This window comes from Ranitomeya variabilis, chromosome 4, assembly GCF_051348905.1.
Source record: "Ranitomeya variabilis isolate aRanVar5 chromosome 4, aRanVar5.hap1, whole genome shotgun sequence".
NCBI classification, from domain to species: Eukaryota; Metazoa; Chordata; class Amphibia; order Anura; family Dendrobatidae; genus Ranitomeya; species Ranitomeya variabilis.
Genome location: NC_135235.1, coordinates 212,867,353 through 212,891,530, shown reverse-complemented (window position 1 = coordinate 212,891,530; position 24,178 = coordinate 212,867,353). Strand labels below are relative to the sequence as shown.

The window sequence follows — 24,178 nt, the reverse complement described above, 5'->3', positions numbered from 1 at the left end:
TTTAACCCCTATTTTTAACCCCTTTACCCTCAAGGGTGGTTTGCACGTTAATGACCGGGCCAATTTTTACAATTCTAACCACTGTCCCTTTGAGGTTATAACTCTGGAGCGCTTGGATCCCCGTGATTCTGACATTGTTTTCTCGTGACATATTGTACTTCATGATAGTGATAAAATTTCTTTGATATTACCTGCGTTTATTTGTGAAAAAAATGGAAATTTTAAAATGCGCGCGTGTCCAGCCTCCCGGCTTGTGATTGGTTGACCGCGACGCAACCAATCACAAGCCGGGACGTCACGGGAGGCTGGACAAGCGCGCATTTTAAAATGCGCGCGTGTCCAGCCTCCCGGCTTGTGATTGGTTGACCGCGACGCAACCAATCACAAGCCGGGACGTCACGGGAGGCTGGACAAGCGCGCATTTTAAAATGCGCGCGTGTCCAGCCTCCCGTGACGTCACGGCTTGTGATTGGTTGCGTCGCCCATGTGACTGCGACGCAACCAATCACAAAGCCGGGACGTAATTTTAAAATCCTTAAGGACCTGAAATTACGTCACGGCTTGCTGTGATTGGTTGCGTCGCCCATGTGACTGCGACGCAACCAATCACAAAGCCGGGACTTCACGTAAGGAAAGAAAAGCGCGAATTTTAAGCAAACAACGCTGCCGGTTCCCTCGGAGAGGTGAGTATGGCAATATTTTTTATTTTAATTCTTTCTTTTACACATTAATATGGTTCCCAGGGCCTGAAGGAGAGTTTCCTCTCCTTCAGACCCTGGGAACCATCAGGAATACCGTCCGATACTTGAGTCCCATTGACTTGTATTGGTATCGGGTATCGGTATCGGATTGGATCCGATACTTTGCCGGTATCGGCCGATACTTTCCGATACCAATACTTTCAAGTATCGGACGGTATCGCTCAACACTAGTTATAAGTTGACCAGCAATTTCTCATTTTTACAACACCATTTTTTTTAGGGACCACATCTCATTTGAAGTCATTTTGAGGGGTCTATATGATAGAAAATAACCAAGTGTGACACCATTCTAAAAACTGCACCCCTCAAGGTGCTCATAACCACATTCAAGAACTTTATTAACCATTCAGGTGTTTCACAGAAATTTTTGGAATGTTTAAATAAAAATGAACATTTAACTTTTTTTCACAAAAAATTCAGCTCCAATTTTTTTATTTTACCAAGGGTAACAGGAGAAAATGGACCCCAAGAGTTGTTGTACAATTTGTCCTGAGTAATACCCCATATGTGGGGGTAAACCACTGTTTGGGCGCATGGTAGAGCTCGGAAGCGAAGGAGCGCCATTTGACTTTTCAATGCAAAATTTACTGGAATTGAGATGGGATGCCATGTTGCGTTTGGAGAGCCCCTGATGTGCCTAAACATTGAAACCCCCCACAAGTGACACCATTTTGGAAAATAGACCCCCTAAAGAACTTATCTAGATGTGTGGTGAGCACTTTGACCCAATAAGTGATTCACAGAAGTTTATAATGCAGAGCCGTAAAAATAAAAAATCATATTTTTTCACAGAAATGATTTTTTGCCCCCAGTTTTTTATTTCCCCAAGGGTAAGAGAAGAAATTGGACCCCAAAAGTTGTTGTCCAATTTGTCCTGAGTACGCTGATACCCCATATGTAAAAGTAGACCCCCTAAGGAACTCATCTAGATGTGTTGTGAGAGCTTTGAACCCCCAAATGTTTCACTACAGTTCATAACGCAGAGCCGTGAAAATAAAAAAATGTTTCCACAAAAAAATTAGACTCCAAAAGTTGTTGTCCAATTTGTCCTGAGTACTCTGATACCCCATATGTGGGGGGGGAACCACCGTTTGAGCTCATGGCAGAGCTCGGAAGGGAAGGAGCGTCATTTGAAATGCAGACTTAGATGGATTGGTCTGCAGGCATCACATTGCGTTTGCAGAGCCCCTAATGTACCTAAACAGTAGAAACCCCCCACAAGTGATGCCATATTGGAAACTAGACCCCCCAAGGAACTTATCTAGATGTGTTGTGAGAACTTTGAACCCCCAAGTGTTTCACTACAGTTTATAACGCAGAGCCGTGAAAATAAAAAATCCTTTTTTTTCCACAAAAATTATATTTTAGCCCCCAGTTTTGTATTTTCCCAAGGGTAACAGGAGAAATTGGACCCGAAAAGTTGTTGTCCAATGTGTCATGAGTACGCTGATACCCCATATGTTGGGGTAAACCCCTGTTTGGGCACAAGGGAGAGCTCGGAAGGGAAGGAGCACTGTTTTACTTTTTCAGCGCAGAATTGGCTGGAATTGAGATCGGACGTCATGTCGTGTTTGGAGAGCCCCTGATGTGCCTAAACAGTGAAAAACCACCCAATTATAACTGAAACCCTAATCCAAACACATCCCTAACCCTAATCCCAAAGGTAACACTAACCACACCCCTAACCCTGACACACCCCTAACTCTAATCCCAACCGTAAATGTAATCCAAACCCTAACCCTAACTAGCCCCAACCCTAACCCTAGCCCCAACCCTAACTGTAGCCTTAACCCTAGCCCTAACCCTAGCCCTAACCCTAGCCCTAACCCTAACGGGAAAATGGAAATAAATAAAAAAAAATTATTTTTTAGCGGATTTTTATGATTGGCAGCCGTCACACACCGAAAGACGCTTTTTATTGCAAAAAATATTTTTTGCGTTACCACATTTTGAGAGCTATAATTTTTCCATATTTTGGTCCACAGAGTCATGTGAGGTCTTGTTTTTTGCGGGACGAGTTGACGTTTTATTTGTAACATTTTCGGGCACGTGACACTTTTTGATCGCTTTTTATTCCGATTTTTGTGAAGCAGAATGACCAAAAACCAGCTATTCATGAATTTCTTTTGGGGGAGGCGTTTATACCGTTCCGCGTTTGGTAAAATGGATAGAGCACTTTTATTCTTCGGGTCAGTACGATTACAGCGATACCTCATTTATATCTTTTTTTTTATGTTTTGGTGCTTTTATACGATAAAAACTATTTTATAGAAAAAATAATTATTTTTGCATCGCTTTATTCAGAGGACTATAACTTTTTAATTTTTTCTTTGATGACGATGAATGGCAGCTCGTTTTTTGTGGGACAAGATGTCGTTTTCAGCGGTACCATGGTTATTTATATCCGTCTTTTTGATCGCGTGTTACGCCACTTTTTATTTGGCAGTATGATAATAAAGCGTTGTTTTTTGCCTCTTTTTTTTTTTTTTACGGTGTTCACTGAAGGGGTTAACTAGTGGGACAGTTTTATAGGTCGGGTCGCTACGGACACGGCGATACTAAATATGTGTACTTTTATTGCTTTTTTTAATTTAGATAATGAAATGTATTTATAGGAACAATATATATATTTTTGGGGGGAATTTTTTTTTTTTTTTACACTATAACATTGCCCCGGGGGAAAGGGGGGGGGGGGGGCGCATCATGTTATAGTGTGAGATTGCTGATCTGACACTTTGCTGTGCACTGTGTCAGATCGGCGATCTGACGTGCACAGCTCATGGAGGCTTCCCGGCGCCTGCTCTGAGCAGGCGCAGTGAAGCCACCTACCTGCAGGACCCGGATGCCACGGCCATCTTGGATCCGGGCCTGCTGCAGGGAGGAGGTAAGAGACCCTCGGAGCAACGCGATCACATCACGTTGCTCCGGGGGTCTCAGGGAAGCACGCAGGGAGCCCCCTCCCTGTGCGATGCTTCCCTATACCGCCGGAACACTGTGATCATGTTTGATCACAGGGTGCCGGGAGTTAATGTGCCGGGGGCGGTCTGTGACCGCTCCTGGCACATAGTGCCGGATGTCAGCTGCGATAGATCGGCCGCGCTCCCCCCATGAATGCAGCCGATCGCGCTGGACGTACTATCCCGTCGGTGGTCATACGGGCCCACCCCACCTCGACGGGATAGTACGTCCGATGTCAGAAAGGGGTTAATAGCCAGTAAAGGCTAAATATACAACTGCAGCCTGAGATTCATAGCCTGGGAAGATCAATGGGTATTAACCCCTTCCCAGGCTATAAACAGCCCACGCCATTTTCTTTTTCAATTTTTTTTTTTATCTATCTATCCATACAGTAAATAAATCTATCTATCTATCTATCTATCTATCTATCTATCTATCTATCTATCTATCTATCTATCTAACTGTGTAAGCATTATTCTTCAATGGAGTGTGTAAATGAAGAGGTTGGACAAGAAATGACATCACAATTTTTTTTTTTTGTTGTTAAATAATAGATCTTTATTTAGCCTACAAAAACATATACAAATCTGCATGAAAAAACGCATGAAAAACAACATCAAAAACACACAAAAAACGCACAGATTTTTACCTGTGTTTTACGCCAAGAGATGCAAATTCTGTGCAGAAAATTCTGCAGACAAATCTGCAATGTGCGCACATACCCTAAGTCTATGTTTCCACGTTCAGGAAACACTATGGAGAGGAAACAGCTCCGCCCAAAGCGCTGCCCCCTGTTGAACCATGCGAAATCACCGCATCCTATTCATAGAACTGTGTTATTTATCGAGACTGAAGCATGTCTATATACTGTGTGTTGACTTTGTCTCTGCAAGATATATAGACATGCTGCAGTCTAGAAAAACGCGCCGCATGTCCATTTACGTAGGTCTGCCCGTTGTGTCTTTGAACACATAGTGGGGATGGGATTTCATAAAATCCCATCCTATGCTGTAACATCTGGAAACTGCGGATTGGACGCTGCGGCTGTACACAGTGTCCAACTTCCAGTGTTTCCTGACTGTGGAAACACACTCCAAATATATCTCTACCGCCGGACATTATATAGTATAGATTTGCCTGGAGCACACATGCAGCAGCAGCACTGGCAATGTTTGCTCCAAGATAGAGTGAGTGGGGGTGTATTATGTATCAATATATCTCTGCCTCTGGTCGGGACATTATCTAGTGGGCACTAGACACCTGTACATTATATATTATTTATCGACTACCTGAGCATTATATATTATAGATCACCATGGACATTATACATCATAAATGTCACTGGACATTATGTATGATAGATTGTTCATAATACTGTATATTACAGATAATTGTGGACTTTTTATACTATAGGTGTCCTTCTACAATATATATTATAGATAGATCTATAATATATAATGTCCAAGTAGATCTATAATAAATAATATACAGGGAGATCTATAATATAAAATGTCCAGATTTATCTATAATATATCATGTATATGGATATCTAAAATATACATTAATAATATATTTAACATTGCAAAATGTAGGATATTTTTTGTCATTTATTTATATATCCATCCTTGAAAAACACTTATTGTAAAATCTGACACACTGACCATACACTAATGACACCGATACAATTTTTTCAAGTATGTGTTTAAACATGGACATATGAATAAGGCCTTAGTCAGAGACTGGGCAGTAAGGCTACGTTCACATTTGCGGCCAGCGCCGCAGCGTCGGGCGCCGCAGCGGCGCCGCATGCGTCATGCGCCCCTATATTTAACATGGGGGCGCATGGACATGCGGCGCACTTGCGTTTTGCGCCGCATGCGTCGCTGCGGCGCCCGCGTCGGGGCGCAGAGGACGCAGCAAGTTGCATTTTTGCTGCGTCCAAATTCAATGAAAAAAACGACGCATGCGGCGCAAAACGCAGCGTTGTGCATGCGTTTTGCTGCGTTTTTGTTTGCGTTGTGCGCTGCGGCGCCGACGCTGCGGCGCACAACGCAAATGTGAACGTAGCCTAATAGAGTAATAAACTCCATATAGTAATCCTACAATGTCTGCTGGACATGGTATGGGGAGAGTTTATAGTTCAGTTAGTACACAGACCCCATACTTGTTGTTAACCAGTTGATGCTCTCTTGTCTTCCACACTGCAGCGTCAAAAGAAGACGACAAGACAGACAGCAACATCGCATCAGGGAACTCTTGACGTCGAAACAGAAGAGTCTCAGATCCTGGTATTGTGACATACAGTAATATTAAGAAGAATATTTATAGTGCTTTGAAAAAGCACTATATTGTAATCCAAACGTGGTTAACTTCTTCTTCTTCTTATTCAGTTTGTTTACGCAATTAATGCGGCCCGAACCGCTGCACTCACAGACTCCAGTGAGGCGTCATTTCGAAGCCAGCGTCCACGAGAGGTGTGCTAAGTATTTTTCCCGTCATTGGAATGCATTGTCTCAATGTATTTCAATAGGGAAATTTTCCCATAGGGTTATAATGGCCTGATTTCTGAGGCAATTTGAAATGTAACTGCCACCTGGGCTGATAACTGCCACCTGGGCTGATTAGCTCATTGATATGCGCAGTCAGACCCAGTTACTATGCCAACGCCTACGAACTCTACATGACCCCACCAGGACACAGGTTTTGCCAGATAATATCAGCTCTTAAAGTAACCCGCCCACCAAATTGGCACCTGAGGTGCCCAGCCCACCAAATCGGACCCTGAGTGACCCCGCCCACCAAATCGGTCCCTGAGGTGCCCCGCCCACCAAATCGGTCCCAGAGTGACCCCGCCCACCAAATCGGTCCCAGAGTGACCCCGCCCACCAAATCGGTCCCAGAGTGACCCCGCCCACCAAATCGGTCCCAGAGTGACCCCGCCCAATAAAATCGGACCTAGAGTGATCCCGCCCACCAAATCGGACCCAGAGTGACCCCGCCCACCAAATCGGACCCAGAGTGACCCCGCCCACCAAATTGGACCCCGAGTGGCCCCGCCCACCAAATCGGATCCCGAGTGGCCCCGCCCACCAAATCGGACCCCGAGTGGCCCCGCCCACCAAATCGGACCCAGAGTGACCCCGCCCCCCAAATCGGACCCAGAGTGACCCAGCCCACCAAATTGGTCCCAGAGTGACCCCGCCCAATAAAATCGAACCCAGAGTGACCCCGCCCACCAAATCGGACCCCGAGTGGCCCCGCCCACCAAATCGGATCCCGAGTGGCCCCGCCCACCAAATCGGATCCCGAGTGGCCCCGCCCACCAAATCGGATCCCGAGTGGCCCCGCCCACCAAATCGGACCCCGAGTGGCCCGCCCACCAAATCGGACCCAAAGTGGCCCCGCCCACAAAATCGGACCCAGAGTGGCCCCGCCCACCAAATCGGACCCCGAGTGGCCCCGCCCACCAAATCGGACCCCATTGGCGCCCCGCCCACCAAATCGGACCCAGAGTGACCCCGCCCACCAAATCGGTCCCAGAGTGACCCCGCCCAATAAAATCGGTCCCAGAGTGGCCCCGCCCACCAAATCGGACCCCGAGTGGCCCCGCCCACCAAATCGGACCCCGAGTGGCCCCGCCCACCAAATCGGACCCCGAGTGGCCCCGCCCACCAAATCGGACCCCGAGTGGCCCCACCCACCAAATCGGACCCCGATTGGCGCCCCGCCCACCAAATCGGACCCAGAGTGACCCCGCCCACCAAATCGGTCCCAGAGTGACCCCGCCCAATAAAATCGGTCCCAGAGTGACCCCGCCCACCAAATCGGACCCACAGTGACCCCTCCCACCAAATCGGACCCAGAGTGACCCCGCCCACCAAATCGGACCCCGAGTGACCCCGCCCACCAAATCGGACCCCGAGTGGCCCCGCCCACCAAATCGGACCCCGAGTGGCCCCGCCCACCAAATCGGACCCCGAGTGGCCCCGCCCACCAAATCGGACCCCGAGTGGCCCCGCCCAACAAATCGGACCCCGAGTGGCCCCGCCCACCAAATCGGACCCCGAGTGGCCCCGTCCACCAAATCGGACCCCGAGTGGCCCGCCCACCAAATCGGACCCTGATTGGCCCAGCCCACCAAATCGGACCCCGAGTGGCACCGCCCCCCAAATCGGACCCAGAGTGACCCCGCCCCCCAAATCGGACCCAGAGTGACCCCGCCCACCAAATCTGTCCCAGAGTGACCCAGCCCAATAAAATCGGACCCCGAGTGACCCCGCCCACCAAATCGGACCCCGAGTGACCCCGCCCACCAAATCGGACCCCGAGTGACCCCGCCCAACAAATCGGACCCCGAGTGGCCCCGCCCACCAAATCGGACCCCGAGTGGCCCCGCCCACCAAATCGGACCCAGAGTGGCCCCGCCCACCAAATGGACCCCGAGTGGCCCCGCCCACCAAATGGACCCCAAGTGGCCCCGCCCACCAAACGGACCCCGAGTGGCCCCGCCCACCAAATCGGACCCCGAGTGGCCCCGCCCACCAAATCGGACCCCGAGTGGCCCCGCCCACCAAATCGGACCCCGAGTGGCCCCGCCCACCAAATCGGACCCCAAGTGGCCCCGCCCACCAAATCGGACCCCGATTGGCCCAGCCCACCAAATCGGACCCCGAGTGGCCCCGCCCACCAAATCGGACCCCGAGTGGCCCCGCCCCCCAAATCGGACCCAGAGTGACCCCGCCCCCCAAATCGGACCCAGAGTGACCCAGCCCACCAAATTGGTCCCAGTGACCCCGCCCAATAAAATCGAACCCAGAGTGACCCCGCCCACCAAATCGGACCCCGAGTGACCCCGCCCACCAAATCGGACCCCGAGTGGCCCCGCCCACCAAATCGGACCCCGAGTGGCCCCGCCCACCAAATCGGACCCCGAGTGGCCCCGCCCACCAAAGGACCCCGAGTGGCCCCGCCCACCAAATCGGACCCCGAGTGGCCCCGCCCACCAAATCGGACCCCGAGTGGCCCCACCCACATTTTCTGAAGATCAAAATAAAATGGGCCCAAGGAGGCACAAGTGGCCTCAGCAGGTCCCCAGGGGTTAAGCTCAACCCTGAGGAGCTACAACTACCAAACCGGCACCTGAGGGGCACCCAGGTGTGAAAGTCTTACAGGGGCAGCCCGGGCACCATTCCAAAGCACTATCTGTAGTTCCTTCAGGAAATATCCATCTAGTTATTCAGTTTTTTTCCACAATTAATGCGGCCCAAACCGCTGCACACAGACTCCAGTGAGGCGTCATTTCGAAGCCAGCGTCAACGAGAGGTGTGCTAAGTATTTTTCGTGTCGATCCGATTTGTAGTTTTTTTAAAAATTGCATTTAAAAAAAAAAATTTCCCATAGGAAATAATGGCGAACTTTCCATTACCCCCAACTTGACCTTCCAAAGATGGCAGCTATGCAAATATCCGGTGTCCATTTTAGGACATGATCATTTATCAAAGTCAAACATCATAATAAAGTGACTATAACACCCTCTCGTCCCGTGTGTGAAAAGTGCACCCCCGGTTCCGTGTGTGAAAAGTAAGTGCACCCCTGGTCCCGTGTGTGAAAAGTAAGTGCACCCCAATCCCATGGGTGAAAAGTAAGTGCACCGAGTGGCCCCGCCCCCCAAATCGGACCCCGAGTGGCCCCGCCCCCCAAATCGGACCCCGAGTGACCCCGCCCTCCAAATCGGACCCCGCCCATCAAATCGGACCCCGAGTGACCCCGCCCACCAAATCGGACCCCAGTGACCCCGCCCACCAAATCGGACCCTGAGGTGCCCCGCCCACCAAATCGGACCCTGAGGTGCCCCGCCCACCAAATCGGACCCTGAGGTGCCCCGCCCACCAAATCAGACCCTGAGGTGCCCCGCCCACCAAATCGGACCCTGAGGTGCCCCGCCCCCCAAATCAGACCCCGAGGTGCGCCGCCCCCCAAATCGGACCCTGAGTGGCCCCGCCCCCCAAATCGGACCCCGAGTGACCCCGCCCCCCAAATCAGACCCCAAGTGACCCCGCCCACTAAATTGGCACCTGAGGTTCCCCACCCACCAAATTGGCACCTGAGGTTCCCCGCCCACCAAATCGGCACCTGAGGTGCCCCACCCACAAAATCAGTCCTGAGGGGCATCCAAGTGTAAAACTCTTGCAGGGGCAGCCTGGGCACCATTCCAAAGCACTATCTAGTTCCTTCAGGAAATACCCATCTAGTTATTCATTGATATTACACTATTAACTTCACAGCACTTTACAGACATCATCAAAACTGTCCCCATTGGGGCTCACAATCTAAACATCCTATTAGTAGGTCTTTTGCGTGTGGTAGGAAACCCACACAAACACGGGGAGAACATATAAACTCTTTGCAGATGTCATCCTTGTTGGGATCTGAACCCTTTCAATCCCTTTCTCCCTTATTCAGAAATCAGCATTTCGATTGATATATAAATAATGCCTAACGACTATGGTGGATCTTAACCCTCTATCACTCCAGCTCTATTTCCTGCAGAGTGCCACCTCCTTTTGCTTCACTGACGGCCTCTATGCTGTGTTTCCTTCTGGAAAAAAGAGCTGTAAGTCGATCAGGAAGAGGTTGCACTGAGCGAGTATAGAGGTGAAGTCACAGATCTACTCCCTCATTTGCATATGTATGCAAACCGATTTCAGATGAATGGACTGAACATGTAAAAATATTGCTGGAATTGTCTTTGAAAGCGCTACATGGGCATATAAATAGATTCGGACCCCTTATTCATTCCCTATGGAACTTGTGGACATGTGCGGCACTTGCGGTTTTGCACTTGCGGTGAGACAAAAAAACACTGCTAGCAGCTTTTTTCTCCACTGCTGCAAGTACCGTATTTTCGGGATCATGGCAAAACCGCAAGTGCCGCACATGTCTGAAAGTCCCATAGGGAATGAGTGAGGCCGAACGCAGTGTTGCCGTAAGTGATCCGTTACGCGGCAGATGCGGAAAAACTGCCGGATCTGCCACAAAATGGCAAAAATCGCTGATGTAAAACTAGCCTATGTCACTGCCGACAGTGTCTGCATTAGTCATACTTACCAATGGGGGAGGCAGCACTAAAAGTGCCTAGGGCAGCATACAGTAAACTCTAAATACGGCCCTGCACTCAAATCAATGTTATTCTATGAGGCCGTGCACATGTTCGATTTTTTTTTTGTCCTTGGGTACATTCTGCGTGACTAGAAAATCGTAGCTTGTATGATTTTCATCTGGAAATCGGATCGCACTCGCCCATGCAAGTCAATGGGTCTGTCGAAAAAATTGACCACACTGGGATGATAGCTGAAGGCAGTCTGAATTTCAAGGACTTACAGAATGGAGAAGATGGATAATTTTAATTCCATCTTCTCCGCAGTCAAAAATCCTATCACACTCTGACCAAACTCTGATCACAATGTAATAAGCATAATTGGACCAATTTCCTCGGTTGAGAGAAAAGACAATATTGTGACCCTAGCTTTACCATCATCAATATTTTTAGGCACTTACGCACACAGTTTTTGAGGAAACTTGGCAGGGATAGGATTATCCAAACATCTTGGAAAACTGACCCCAGATCTTGAATGTCGCTTGTGCAAATCCTTCTGTCTCTTCATGTTATCCCAGACAGACTGGATGATGTGAGATCAGGGCTCCATGGGGGCCGGATCATCACTTCCAGGACTTCTTGTTCGTCTTTAATATGAAGATCATTTTAATGATGTTGGCTGGATGTTTGGGGTCGTTATCTGGCTGAAGAATATGTTTGGAGCCAATAAGTTGCCTCCTTGGTGGTATTTAATGATAGCTAAAGAGACAGAGGTTAAGCCATATTTAGGATTGTGTGTACCAATAGTGCTTTTTTGAAAAATGCTGCGATTTTTGTCATGATTTTTCTTGCATTATCAGAGCCAAAACAAAGGTGGATTCAAAAGGTGTGGCTATGCCATAGATGTCCAACATGGTAATAATCACTCTGCCCTCACAGCATTGATTTTTTTCAGCAGGTTGGGTATAATTTTGGGGATTCTCCTTTTGCTCCTGAACATCATTTATGATATGGCACGGTCCTTGTCTTGTTGAGGTTTGTGGAATTTATAGTGTCCCCTAAGAGTCTGTTGTCCTTGGCTTCAGATTATTGGGTTGTTGTGGATGTGACCAAAAAAATACCCTGATGAGAATATGTTACCTGGTGTACTTATTCACCAATCAAAATCCCAACCAATAATGTAATCAGCAGGAATCTCCATCAAATGTAGACGGTGTGACTATTATGGCTCTGCAGGTATGTGGAGATGGTGTCCATAGAGATAGGGCCAGGTTGAGTCTGTAACTAACTGTAAAGTTTTAGGCTATGGTCACACTATCAGTATTTGGTCAGTATTTCTCATCAGTATTTGTTAGCCCAAACCAGGTGAGGAACAATCAGAGAAAATGTGTTATACAGGGTGGGTCATTTATATGGATACACCTAGGTGGGCCATTTCTAAAGTTGGATCCAAAATGGCCAACTTCAAAATGGCCGCCATGGTCACCACTTATCTTGAAACATTTTCCCTCTCCCATATACTAATGTGCCACAAACAGGAAGTTGATATCATCAACCATTCCCTTTTTATTTAAGTGTATCCATATACATGGCCCACCCAGGTCTATCCATATAAATGGCCCACCCTGTAGAAACACGTCACCAATTCTGCATTTTTGACCCACTCCTGGTTTTGGCTTAAAAATACTGATGTGAAAAACTGACCAAATTCTGATAGTGTGACTAATCAGAGAGCCTCCTGATGCATCAAACTATGTACAAGCAGGATCCTACATGAAACATACATTTCTTTATACAGGTCCTTCTCAAAAAATTAGCATATAGTGTTAAATTTCATTATTTACCATAATGTAATGATTACAATTAAACTTTCATATATTATAGATTCATTATCCACCAACTGAAATTTGTCAGGTCTTTTATTGTTTTAATACTGATGATTTTGGCCTACAACTCCTGATAACCCAAAAAACCTGTCTCAATAAATTAGCATATCAAGAAAAGGTTCTCTAAACGACCTATTACCCTAATCTTCTGAATCAACTAATTAACTCTAAACACATGCAAAAGATACCTGAGGCTTTTAAAAACTCCCTGCCTGGTTCATTATTCAAAACCCCCATCATGGGTAAGACTAGCGACCTGACAGATGTCAAGAAGGCCATCATTGACACCCTCAAGCAAGAGGGTAAGACCCAGAAAGAAATTTCTCAACAAATAGGCTGTTCCCAGAGTGCTGTATCAAGGCACCTCAATGGTAAGTCTGTTGGAAGGAAACAATGTGGCAGAAAACGCTGTACAACGAGAAGAGGTGACCAGACCCTGAGGAAGATTGTGGAGAAGGACCGATTCCAGACCTTGGGGAACCTGAGGAAGCAGTGGACTGAGTCTGGTGTGGAAACATCCAGAGCCACCGTGCACAGGCGTGTGCAGGAAATGGGCTACAGGTGCCGCATTCCCCAGGTAAAGCCACTTTTGAACCATACACAGCGGCAGAAGCGCCTGACCTGGGCTACAGAGAAGCAGCACTGGACTGTTGCTAAGTGGTCCCAAGTACTTTTTTCTGATGAAAGCAAATTTTGCATGTCATTCGGAAATCAAGGTGCCAGAGTCTGGAGGAAGACTGGGGAGAAGGAAATGCCAAAATGCCTGAAGTCCAGTGTCAAGTACCCACAGTCAGTGGTGTGGGGTGCCATGTCAGCTGCTGGTGTTGGTCCACTGTGTTTCATCAAGGGCAGGGTCAATGCAGCTAGCTATCAGGAGATTTTGGAGCACTTCATGCTTCCTGGCACCTGCTCACAGTGCCAAAACCACTGGTAAATGGTTTACTGACCATGGTATTACTGTGCTCAATTGGCCTGCCAACTCTCCTGACCTGAACCCCATAGAGAATCTGTGGGATATTGTGAAGAGAAAGTTGAGAGACGCAAGACCCAACACTCTGGATGAGCTTAAGGCCGCTATTGAAGCATCCTGGGCCTCCATAACATCTCAGCAGTGTCACAGGCTGATTGCCTCCATGCCACGCCGCATTGAAGCAGTCATTTCTGCCAAAGGATTCCCGACCAAGTATTGAGTGCATAACTGAACATTATTATTTGATGTTTTTTTTGTTTGTTATTAAAAAACACTTTTATTTGATTGGACGGGTGAAATATGCTAATTTATTGAGACAGGTTTTTTGGGTTATCAGGAGTTGTATGCCAAAATCATCAGTATTAAAACAATAAAAGACCTGACAAATTTCAGTTGGTGGATAATGAATCTATAATATATGAAAGTTTAATTGTAATCATTACATTATGGTAAATAATGAAATTTAACACTATATGCTAATTTTTTGAGAAGGACCTGTATATAGAATTTTATTTCTGGACAGAACATTTTTCATTTTTGTGCTTTCAGTATTTTTTTCGACCCTTTTTCCAAGAGCCATAACTCTTTTAATTCCCATCAAAAAAACCATGCGAGGACTTGTTTTCTGAAAGATGAGTTGTGGTTTTGAAGATGAGAAAAAATTCTAAGACAGTTTAAGTGTTGAAAATAAAACCACACACATTTTGCCATTTTGCTTTTTTTTTTGTTTCACAACATTCATTGTGCGTAACAAATGGCCAATATATAAGATTCTTCAGGTCAATACAATTGCAATGGTAACAAACTTTTATAGTTCTTTTCAACGGTTTTAAAAAATTGAAAATAAATTACTTTGTGCTGCCACTTTTCGAGAACATTACATTTTTTATTTTTCAGTTAATGGATCTGTATGACGGCTTGTTATTTTGCTTGGCAAGCTGATAGTTTGTAGATACCATTTGGGGTTTACAGTGGGGCAAAAAAGTATTTAGTCAGTCAGCAATAGTGCAAGTTCCACCACTTAAAAAGATGAGAGGCGTCTGTAATTTACATCATAGGTAGACCTCAACTATGGGAGACAAACTGAGAAAAAAAAATCCAGAAAATCACATTGTCTGTTTTTTTGTCATTTTATTTGCATATTATGGTGGAAAATAAGTATTTGGTCAGAAACTAAATTTCATCTCAATACTTTGTAATATATCCTTTGTTGGCAATGACAGAGGTCAAACGTTTTCTGTAAGTCTTCACAAGGTTGCCACACACTGTTGTTGGTATGTTGGCCCATTCCTCCATGCAGATCTCCTCTAGAGCAGTGATGTTTTTGGCTTTTCGCTTGGCAACACGGACTTTCAACTCCCTCCAAAGGTTTTCTATAGGGTTGAGATCTGGAGACTGGCTAGGCCACTCCAGGACCTTGAAATGCTTCTTACGAAGCCACTCCTTCGTTGCCCTGGCGGTGTGCTTTGGATCATTGTCATGTTGAAAGACCCAGCCACGTTTCATCTTCAATGCCCTTGCTGATGGAAGGAGGTTTGCACTCAAAATCTCACGATACATGGCCCCATTCATTCTTTCATGTACCCGGATCAGTCGTCCTGGCCCCTTTGCAGAGAAACAGCCCCAAAGCATGATGTTTCCATCACCATGCTTTACAGTAGGTATGGTGTTTGATGGATGCAACTCAGTAAGTTGTGTTTCTACCAAACAGTTCCAGTTTGGTTTCATCAGACCATAGGACATTCTCCCAAAACTCCTCTGGATCATCCAAATGCTCTCTAGCAAACTTCAGACGGGCCCGGACATGTACTGGGTTAAGCAGTGGGACACGTCTGGCACTGCAGGATCTGAGTCCATGGTGGCGTAGTGTGTTACTTATGGTAGGCCTTGTTACATTGGTCCCAGCTCTCTGCAGTTCATTCACTAGGTCCCCCCGCATGGTTCTGAGATTTTTGCTCACCGTTCTTGTGATCATTCTGACCCCACGGGGTGGGATTTTGCGTGGAGCCCCAGATCAAGGGAGATTATCAGTGGTCTTGTATGTCTTCCATTTTCTAATTATTGCTCCCACTGTTGATTTCTTCACTCCAAGCTGGTTGGCTATTGCAGATTCAGTCTTCCCAGCCTGGTGCAGGGCTACAATTTTGTTTCTGGTGTCCTTTGACAGCTCTTTGGTCTTCACCATAGTGGAGTTTGGAGTCAGACTGTTTGAGGGTGTGCACAGGTGTCTTTTTATACTGATAACAAGTTTAAACAGGTGCCATTACTACAGGTAATGAGTGGAGGAAAGAGGAGACTCTTAAAGAAGAAGTTACAGGTCTGTGAGAGCCAGAAATCTTGATTGTTTGTTTCTGACCAAATACTTATTTTCCACCATAATATGCAAATAAAATGACAAAAAAACAGACAATGTGATTTTCTGGATTTTTTTTTCTCAGTTTGTCTCCCATAGTTGAGGTCTACCTATGATGTAAATTACAGACGCCTCTCATCTTTTTAAGTGGTGGAACTTGCACTATTGCTGACTGACTAAATACTTTTTTGCCCCACTGTATATGCATTTTGATTGCTCATTATTGCATTTTTTGTGGGAGGTACAGCAACTGAAAATGAGAAAGCGATTAGACCTGGCATTAGTGCTGAACCTATTCACTTATTTTCAATACTTGATGTTGCCACACTGTACATTACGATCCCGAACAATGCAGTAAAGGGTCTTGGCAGTGGCGTAACTACAAAGTTATGGGCCCCGGTGCAAACTTCCAAATGGCCCCCCCTATCCCCCCCCATCCCCCCATCTCCCCCCCATCCCCCCCTATCCCCCCCATTCCCCCCCTATTCCCCCCCCCATCCTTCCCCCTATACCCCCCCCACCTTCCCCTAGATACGCCTCGGACTGTTGTAGGAATCTCCTGCACTGCAACATGGTGTTGGGTGCCAGCACAGCCCGCACAGTGGTATATCCAGCCCAGCCCGCACAGTGGTATATCCAGCCCAGCCCGCACAGTGGTATATCCAGCACAGCCCTCACAGTGGTATATAGAGCACAGCCCGCACAGTGGTATATAGAGCACAGCCCGCACAGTGGTATATAGAGCACAGCCCGCACAGTGGTATATAGAGCACAGCCCGCACAGTGGTATATAGAGCACAGCCCGCACAGTGGTATATAGAGCACAGCCCGCACAGTGGTATATAGAGCACAGCCCACACAGTGGTATTTAGAGCACAGCCCGCACAGGGATATATACGGCACAGGGGTATATCCAGCACAGCCCTCACAGTGGTATATCCAGCACAGCCCTCACAGTGGTATATCCAGCACAGCCCGCACAGTGGTATATCCAGCAGAGCCCGCACAGTGATATATACAGCACAGCCTGCACAGTGGTGTATATACAGCACAGCCCGCACAGTGGTATATCCAGCACAGCCCGCACAGGGGTATATAGAGCACAGCCGGCACAGTGGTATATACAGCACAGCCCGCACAGGGATATATACAGCACAGCCCGCACAGGGGTATATACAGCACAGCCCGCATAGTGGTATATACAGCACAGCCCGCACAGGGATATATACAGCACAGCCCGCACAGGGGTATATAGAGCACAGCCCACACAGGGATATATACAGCACAGCCCACACAGGGATATATACAGCACAGCCCGCACAGGGATATATACAGCACAGCCCGCACTGGGGTATATAGAGCACAGCCAGCACAGGGGTATGTACAGCACAGCCCGCACAGGGATATATACAGCACAGCCCGCACAGGGATATATACAGCACAGCCCGCACTGGGGTATATAGAGCACAGCCAGCACAGGGGTATGTACAGCACAGCCCGCACAGGGATATATACAGCACAGCCCGCACTGGGGAATATAGAGCACAGCCAGCACAGGGATATATACAGCACAGCCCGCACAGGGATATATACAGCACAGCCCGCATTGGGGTATATAGAGCACAGCCCGCACAGGGGTATATACAGCACAGCCCGCACAGGGATATATACAGCACAGCCGGCACAGGGGTATATACAGCACAGCCCGCACAGGGGTATATACAGCACAGCCCGCACAGGGATATATACAGCACAGCCGGCACAGGGGTATATACAGCACAGCCCGCACAGGCGTATATACAGCACAGCCGGCACAGGGGTATATACAGCACAGCCCGCACAGGGGTATATACAGCACAGCCCGCACAGGGGTATATACAGCACAGCCCGCACAGGGGTATATACAGCACAGCCCGAACAGGGATATATACAGCACAGCCCGCACAGGGGTATATACAGCACAGCCCGCACAGGGGTATATACAGCACAGCCCGCACAGGGGTATATACAGCACAGCCCGCACAGGGATATATACAGCACAGCCGGCACAGGGGTATATACAGCACAGCCCGCACAGGCGTATATACAGCACAGCCGGCACAGGGGTATATACAGCACAGCCCGCACAGGGATATATACAGCACAGCCGGCACAGGGGTATATACAGCACAGCCCGCACAGGGATATATACAGCACAGCCGGCACAGGGGTATATACAGCACAGCCCACATCTCATCTCCCCCCCCCCCCCGATAATGGCCTCACAGTCCCGTTAAAAAGAAAAAAAAAACTCTCCTCACCTTTCCTTTTGCCCGCGCTGCTCCTGGCGGCTGAAGTCTGCCCAGGACACAGCAGGTGCGCGATGATATGACGTCATCGCGCACCTGCAGTATACTGTCAGAGGCAGAGCGGGGAATGATGGGAGAGGGAGCGTCAGGTGACGCTCTCCTCCATCATTGCATTGAACTATACCGGTGTCATAGACGCCGGTATAGTTAAATGCGGCGGCACTGGGGGGGGTTCCGGGGGAGGAACAGTGCAGCGGCCCACTACTGGCATCGGCTCTTCTGGCATTTGCCAGAAGTGCCCGATGGCCAGCCCGGCCCTGCTCTGACCTGCCGGCCCGGGGCCCCTGACCTGCGGGGCCCGGTCGCAATGGCGACCGCGGTCGTTACGCCCCTGGGTCTTGGTCCTACATTGAGTAAAACATCTGGATTGCTAGGTCCTCCACTGATGTTACACTGAAGGTTTTGAGGGAAAACAGGACTCAAAATCTGGTCTGGATCATGACAGGTATAACTTCTAAGTAAGTCACTTTTAAGTCCACTTTTTACCAATCCGACCATTTGAAGGGTTAACACAAGTGAGATATTTCTTAAAGGGCCACTGTCACCCCCCTCCAGCCATTATAAACTAAAAGAGCCACCTTGTGCAGCAGTAATGCTGCATTCTAACAAGGTGGCTCTTTTAGTTTTTGGTTCAAGTATTCCCAAAATAAAGCGTTTTGAAACTTATCCAAAATACCTGTCTTTAGCCAGGGAGGCGGGTCCTCACTCCCCAGCTTCAACCGCTACTCTGCCGTCACTCAAATCTTCAGGGGCTTTCGGCGCCGCCCCCTCCGCGCTTTTTTCTCTTCAAAACCGGCGCCTGCGCTGTGTGTAAGCTCTGGCCGTGTGACGTCCCAGCCAGGCTTGCAGACTGCGCCTGTGCGGGTATTGCGGCCACCCGCCTTGGGAATCCCAGCCCCGCAGTGTGTTATGCATTATGCACAGTGCGGGGCTAGTATTCCTGGGCATGCGCACTGCGTGTGTCAGACGCTTCCCCAGGTCCCCCGCCTTCCAGCCCCCCACTGTGCATAATGCATAACACACTGCGGGGCTGGGATTCCCAAGGTGGGTGGCCGCAATGCCCGCACAGGCGCAGTCTGCAAGCCTGGCTGGGACGTCACACGGCCAGAGCTTAAACACAGCGCAGGCGCCTGTTTTGAAGAGAAAAAAGCGCGGAGGGGGTGGCGCTGAAAGCCCCTGAAGATTTGAGTGATGGCAGAGTAGCGGTTGAAGCTGGGGAGTGAGGACCCGCCTCCCTGGCTAAAGACAGGTATTTTGGCTAAGTTTCAAAATGCTTTATTTTGGGAATACTTGAACTAAAAACTAAAAGAGCCACCTTGTTAGAATGCAGCATTACTGCTGCACAAGGTGGCTCTTTTAGTTTATAACGCCTGGAGGGGGGTGACAGTGGCCCTTTAACTGAATTTACACAAGAGCTTGCCGTGGTTTGTCTGTCACACACAACTTCCTTATTCTTCATTAGATCTACAGAGGAGTCAACCAACAACCTGCTATCTGCATTTAAGGTATTAATGAGGCCAGGTAAGAGTCATGTACACAAAATGCAAAGTTTATATTAAAGTGATAATAAGCAAGTGACTGTTCTGCCATTAGCTCATAATCCTTAGTAATAAAAATATGGCGTTCTGTTCACATGACTGCATACGGATAGTACAGCTGGTGCAAGGTCTTGGTGTAAAAATGTCTCAAGTTGGTCTCAATAACTAAATAATTTCAGATAACAAAAACAGTTGAGAGCTGAGGATGGCGACTTCTGAACTGTTCTTTGCTTGTTGGTTGAAGACTCAGTTACAGAGCCGTGCCTATCCCATAAGGGATTTCAAGAGATTTTCCTTTCCTACCGATCTAATTGAAACCTTCAAAAAGAACCTGAAGACCCACCTCTTCCGGCAAGCCTACAACCTGCAGTAACCACCGATCGACCAAACCACTGCACGACCAGCTCTATCCTCACCTACTGTATCCTCACCCATCCCTTGTAGATTGCGAGCCCTCGCGGGCAGGGTCCTCTCTCCTCCTGTACCAGTTGTGACTTGTATTGTTCAAGATTATTGTACCTGTTTTTATTATGTATACCCCTCCTCACATGTAAAGCGCCATGGAATAAATGGCGCTATAATAATAAATAATAATAATAATAATCTACACCTTGGCAATATAATAGTATAATTTTATAGTTTAATTTTAAGCTAATTTTTTCACTGTTTCTAAGATCTTTGTATGTATTCATTATAATAATAATAATCTTTATTTTAACAATAATAGTAATAATAATAATTCATTACATAATTAAAAAAATCATTATTTATATATGGAGGATAAAAACCTGAATTACACAGTTCACCGTTGAAATGGCAGCACCAAGATGGAAAAGTCATGAAATGATGGAAAATGGAAACAAAATTTTCAGAACATAATAATCTTTATTTTTATATAGCGCTAACATATTCCGCAGCGCCTTACAGGTTGCACACATTATCGTCACTGTCCCTGTTGGGGCTCACAATCTAAATTCCCTATCAGTATGTCTTTGGAATGTGGGAGGAAACCGGAGTACCCGGAGGAAACCCATGCAAGCACAGAGAGAACATACAAACTCTTTGCAGATGTTGTCCTTAGTGGGGCTTGAACCCAGGACTCCAGCACTGCAAGGCTGCTGTGCTATCCACTGCGCCACCATGCTGCCCTATTGAGTATTGAGTATGAGCGCCACATGTTGAAATCCCTGCACTGCTCCCCTTCCCTTCACAAGGTCATTATGAAGGCAGGGGGAGGAGGTGAGATGTGATATCACCTAGCAAGAGTGTCTTAAAAAAAAGAACTGTGGTCAGAGTAAATATTACCATTTTTTAAAAAAAATAAACATGGACATATGAAAAAAAATTACAAAATTATTTTATATAAACCTCTTCTTGACCTGGCAATTTTCCATTATAGCGGTTTCATTTTTTTAGTTCCCTTCTTACCAGAGTTATAACTTTTTTTATTTTTCTGTCCACATAGAGCTTATTTTTTGCAAGACCAGATGTACTTTTGAATGACACAATTTATTTTACTATTTCATGTAAAGGAAAACAGGAAAAAAAGATCCAAGTGCACTCAAATAATGCAATTTTGCAAATTTTGGGGAGTTTTGCTTTTACTGTGAAAATGACCATGTAAAAGGATTCTTTAGGTCAATATAATTTTGTCAATATTAAATCTTCTAAAAAAAAATTAGCTTGTGTCGCCATATTCTGAGACCCCTAACGTGTTCATTGTTATGTGGACGAAGCGGTGTGATAGCATGATGTTTTGCATAGCAATCTGCTGCTTTTATTGGTACAACTTTTGAGTACTTTTTATTGCATTTTTGCGATATTGTAGCAACCAAATAAAGTCCTCTATTCTGGCGTTTAACATAGTAACATAGTTAGTAAGTCCGAAAAAAGACATTTGTCCATCCAGTTCAGCCTATATTCCTATATTCCATCATAATAAATCCCCAGATCTACATCCTTCTACAGAACCTAATAATTGTATGATACAATATTGTTCTGCTCCAGGAAGACATCCAGGCCTCTCTTGAACCCCTCGACTGAGTTCGCCATCACCACCTCCTCAGGCAAGCAATTCCAGATTCTCACTGCCCTAACAGTAAAGAATCCTCTTCTATGTTGGTGGAAAAACCTTCTCTCCTCCAGACGCAAAGAATGCCCCCTTGTGCCCGTCACCTTACTTGGTATAAACAGATCCTCAGCGAGATATTTGTATTGTCCCCTTATATACTTATACATGGTTATTAGATCGCCCCTCGGTCGTCTTTTTTCTAGACTAAATAATCCTAATTTTGCTAATCTATCTGGGTATTGTAGTTCTCCCATCCCCTTTATTAACTTTGTTGCCCTCCTTTGTACTCTCTCTAGTTCCATTATATCCTTCCTGAGCACCGGTGCCCAAAACTGGACACAGTACTCCATGTGCGGTCTAACTAGGGATTTGTACAGAGGCAGTATAATGCTCTCATCATGTGTATCCAGACCTCTTTTAATGCACCCCATGATCCTGTTTCAATCTTTTTATCTTTATTTAGTATATCAATCAGGTTAATTAATTTTATACTTCAATAGAATGGACTTTTATGGATGTATAGTTGTTTTTTTTTAGGATATTAGAATGATTCCAATTTTTATATTTTTTTCAAAAACCTTTTCTTACCTTATTTTTTTAGTCCCCTTAGGGGACTTAAACCTGTAAAACTCACAGTCTCCTATGAACACCAGCCAGAGGCTGGGTTTCGATAGAGAACCCTCACGGCAGCAGGCAATTGTGCCTTCAGCAGACCCACCATCGCCCCATGATTGCGTTTCTGGGGTAGAGTGATGGGTGCATGGAACGGCCTTCCGGGCATGAGTAGGCACCAAGTATGCACAGTGTGTCACAGACAAATTTCCAGTCCCAGGACAGAGATGTGGAGAACCGGACAGAAGACAGGGAGCACCAGACTGAAGATGTGACGCAATGGAGACAAGTAGAGCTGGACAAGAAACATGTCCATTTATGTTTGTATTTTCAATATAACTGCAGCGTTCAGGGCGCCAGGTGTGTTTGATGCCCAAGGTGAGAATTTTACCTTACAGTAAACTGATTGTTATTTTGGTAACTGCACTATTGCACCCCTCTCTTTACCCTTTCTTCTCCTACTGTATATTGGGATAGGATCTTGAAGATGGAAATATCCTTTTAAACCCTTAATGACCAGGCCATTTTTTTTTTTTAAATCTGGCCCTTGTCAATTTACATAGCATTAACTCTGGAATGCTTCAAAATATCCCATTGATTTAGATATTGTGTTTTTGTGACACATTATACTTTATGATAATGGTAAACTTAGGTTGATATGTTTTATTGTTATTTATAAAAAGATCATAAAGTTGGCAAAAATAAAAAAAGAAATATCAATTTTCAAACTTTGAACGTTTATCCCTTTAATACAGATAATATTTACCGTATATACTCGAGTATAAGCCGAGGCACCTAATTTTACACAAACAACTTGGAAAACTTATTAACTCAAGTAAAAGCCAGGTATGCACTGTCCCCTCATCTTTATCCTGGTATGCATTGTCCCCTCATCTCTATCCTGGTATGCATTGTCCCCTCATCCCTATCCTGGTATGCATGGTCTCCTCATCCCCATCCTGGTATGCATGGTCTCCTCATCCCTATCCTGGTATGCATTGACCCCTCATCCCTATCCTGGTATTCATGGCCCCCTCATCCATATCCTGGTATTCATGGCTCCCTCATCCCTATCCTGGTATGCATGGCCTCCTCATCCATATCCTGGTATACATGGCCTCCTCATCCCTATCCTGGTATGCATGGCCCCCTCATCCCTATCCTGGCATGCATGACTCCCCATCCCTGTCCTTGTATGTATAGCTCCTCATCCCTATCCTTGTATGCATGGCTCCCTGTTACTGTCTTTGTATGCATGGCTCCTTATTTCCTATCCTTGTATGCATGGCTCCCCATCCCTGTCCTGGTATGCATGGCTCCCTGTCCCTGTATGCATGGCTCCTATAAAAAAAAAAACACATCCTACTTACCTTCCCTGCGTGCTCTCGCTGCATCTCGTTCCAGCACCAGCAGCTCTTCTGGCCAAGCGATCACATGTCCTGGCTCATTAAGGTAATGAATATTCACTCCACGCCTATGGGAGTGGAGAGTATATTCATTAACTTAATGAGCAAGGGACATGTGATCACTTGGCGGAAGAGCTGCTGGCACTGAACGAGATGCAGCAAGGGAGCGCAGAGAAGGT

At 46.7% G+C, this 24,178-nt stretch overlaps 1 protein-coding gene across 5 annotated transcripts in view; it reads left to right on the top strand.

Moving 5' to 3' along the window:
* The window catches only part of LOC143768640 (cell adhesion molecule CEACAM1-like), a 114,780-nt gene extending 93,049 nt beyond the window's left edge, over positions 1-21,731 (top strand). Inside the window, exons 7-10 of one of the 5 annotated variants that reach the window (XM_077257282.1) lie at positions 5,927-6,007; positions 6,110-6,193; positions 19,835-19,877; positions 20,090-21,731. In XM_077257282.1, the coding sequence (XP_077113397.1) occupies positions 5,927-6,007; positions 6,110-6,193; positions 19,835-19,876 (207 nt within the window). In that variant the 3' untranslated portion in view covers position 19,877; positions 20,090-21,731. Of the gene's footprint in view, positions 1-5,926; positions 6,008-6,109; positions 6,194-19,834; positions 19,894-20,089 lie in introns of all 5 variants that reach the window. The other 4 variants (XM_077257281.1, XM_077257285.1, XM_077257284.1 and 1 more) reach the window with 4 other exon arrangements.
* The last annotated feature ends 2,447 nt before the right edge of the window (positions 21,732-24,178 follow it).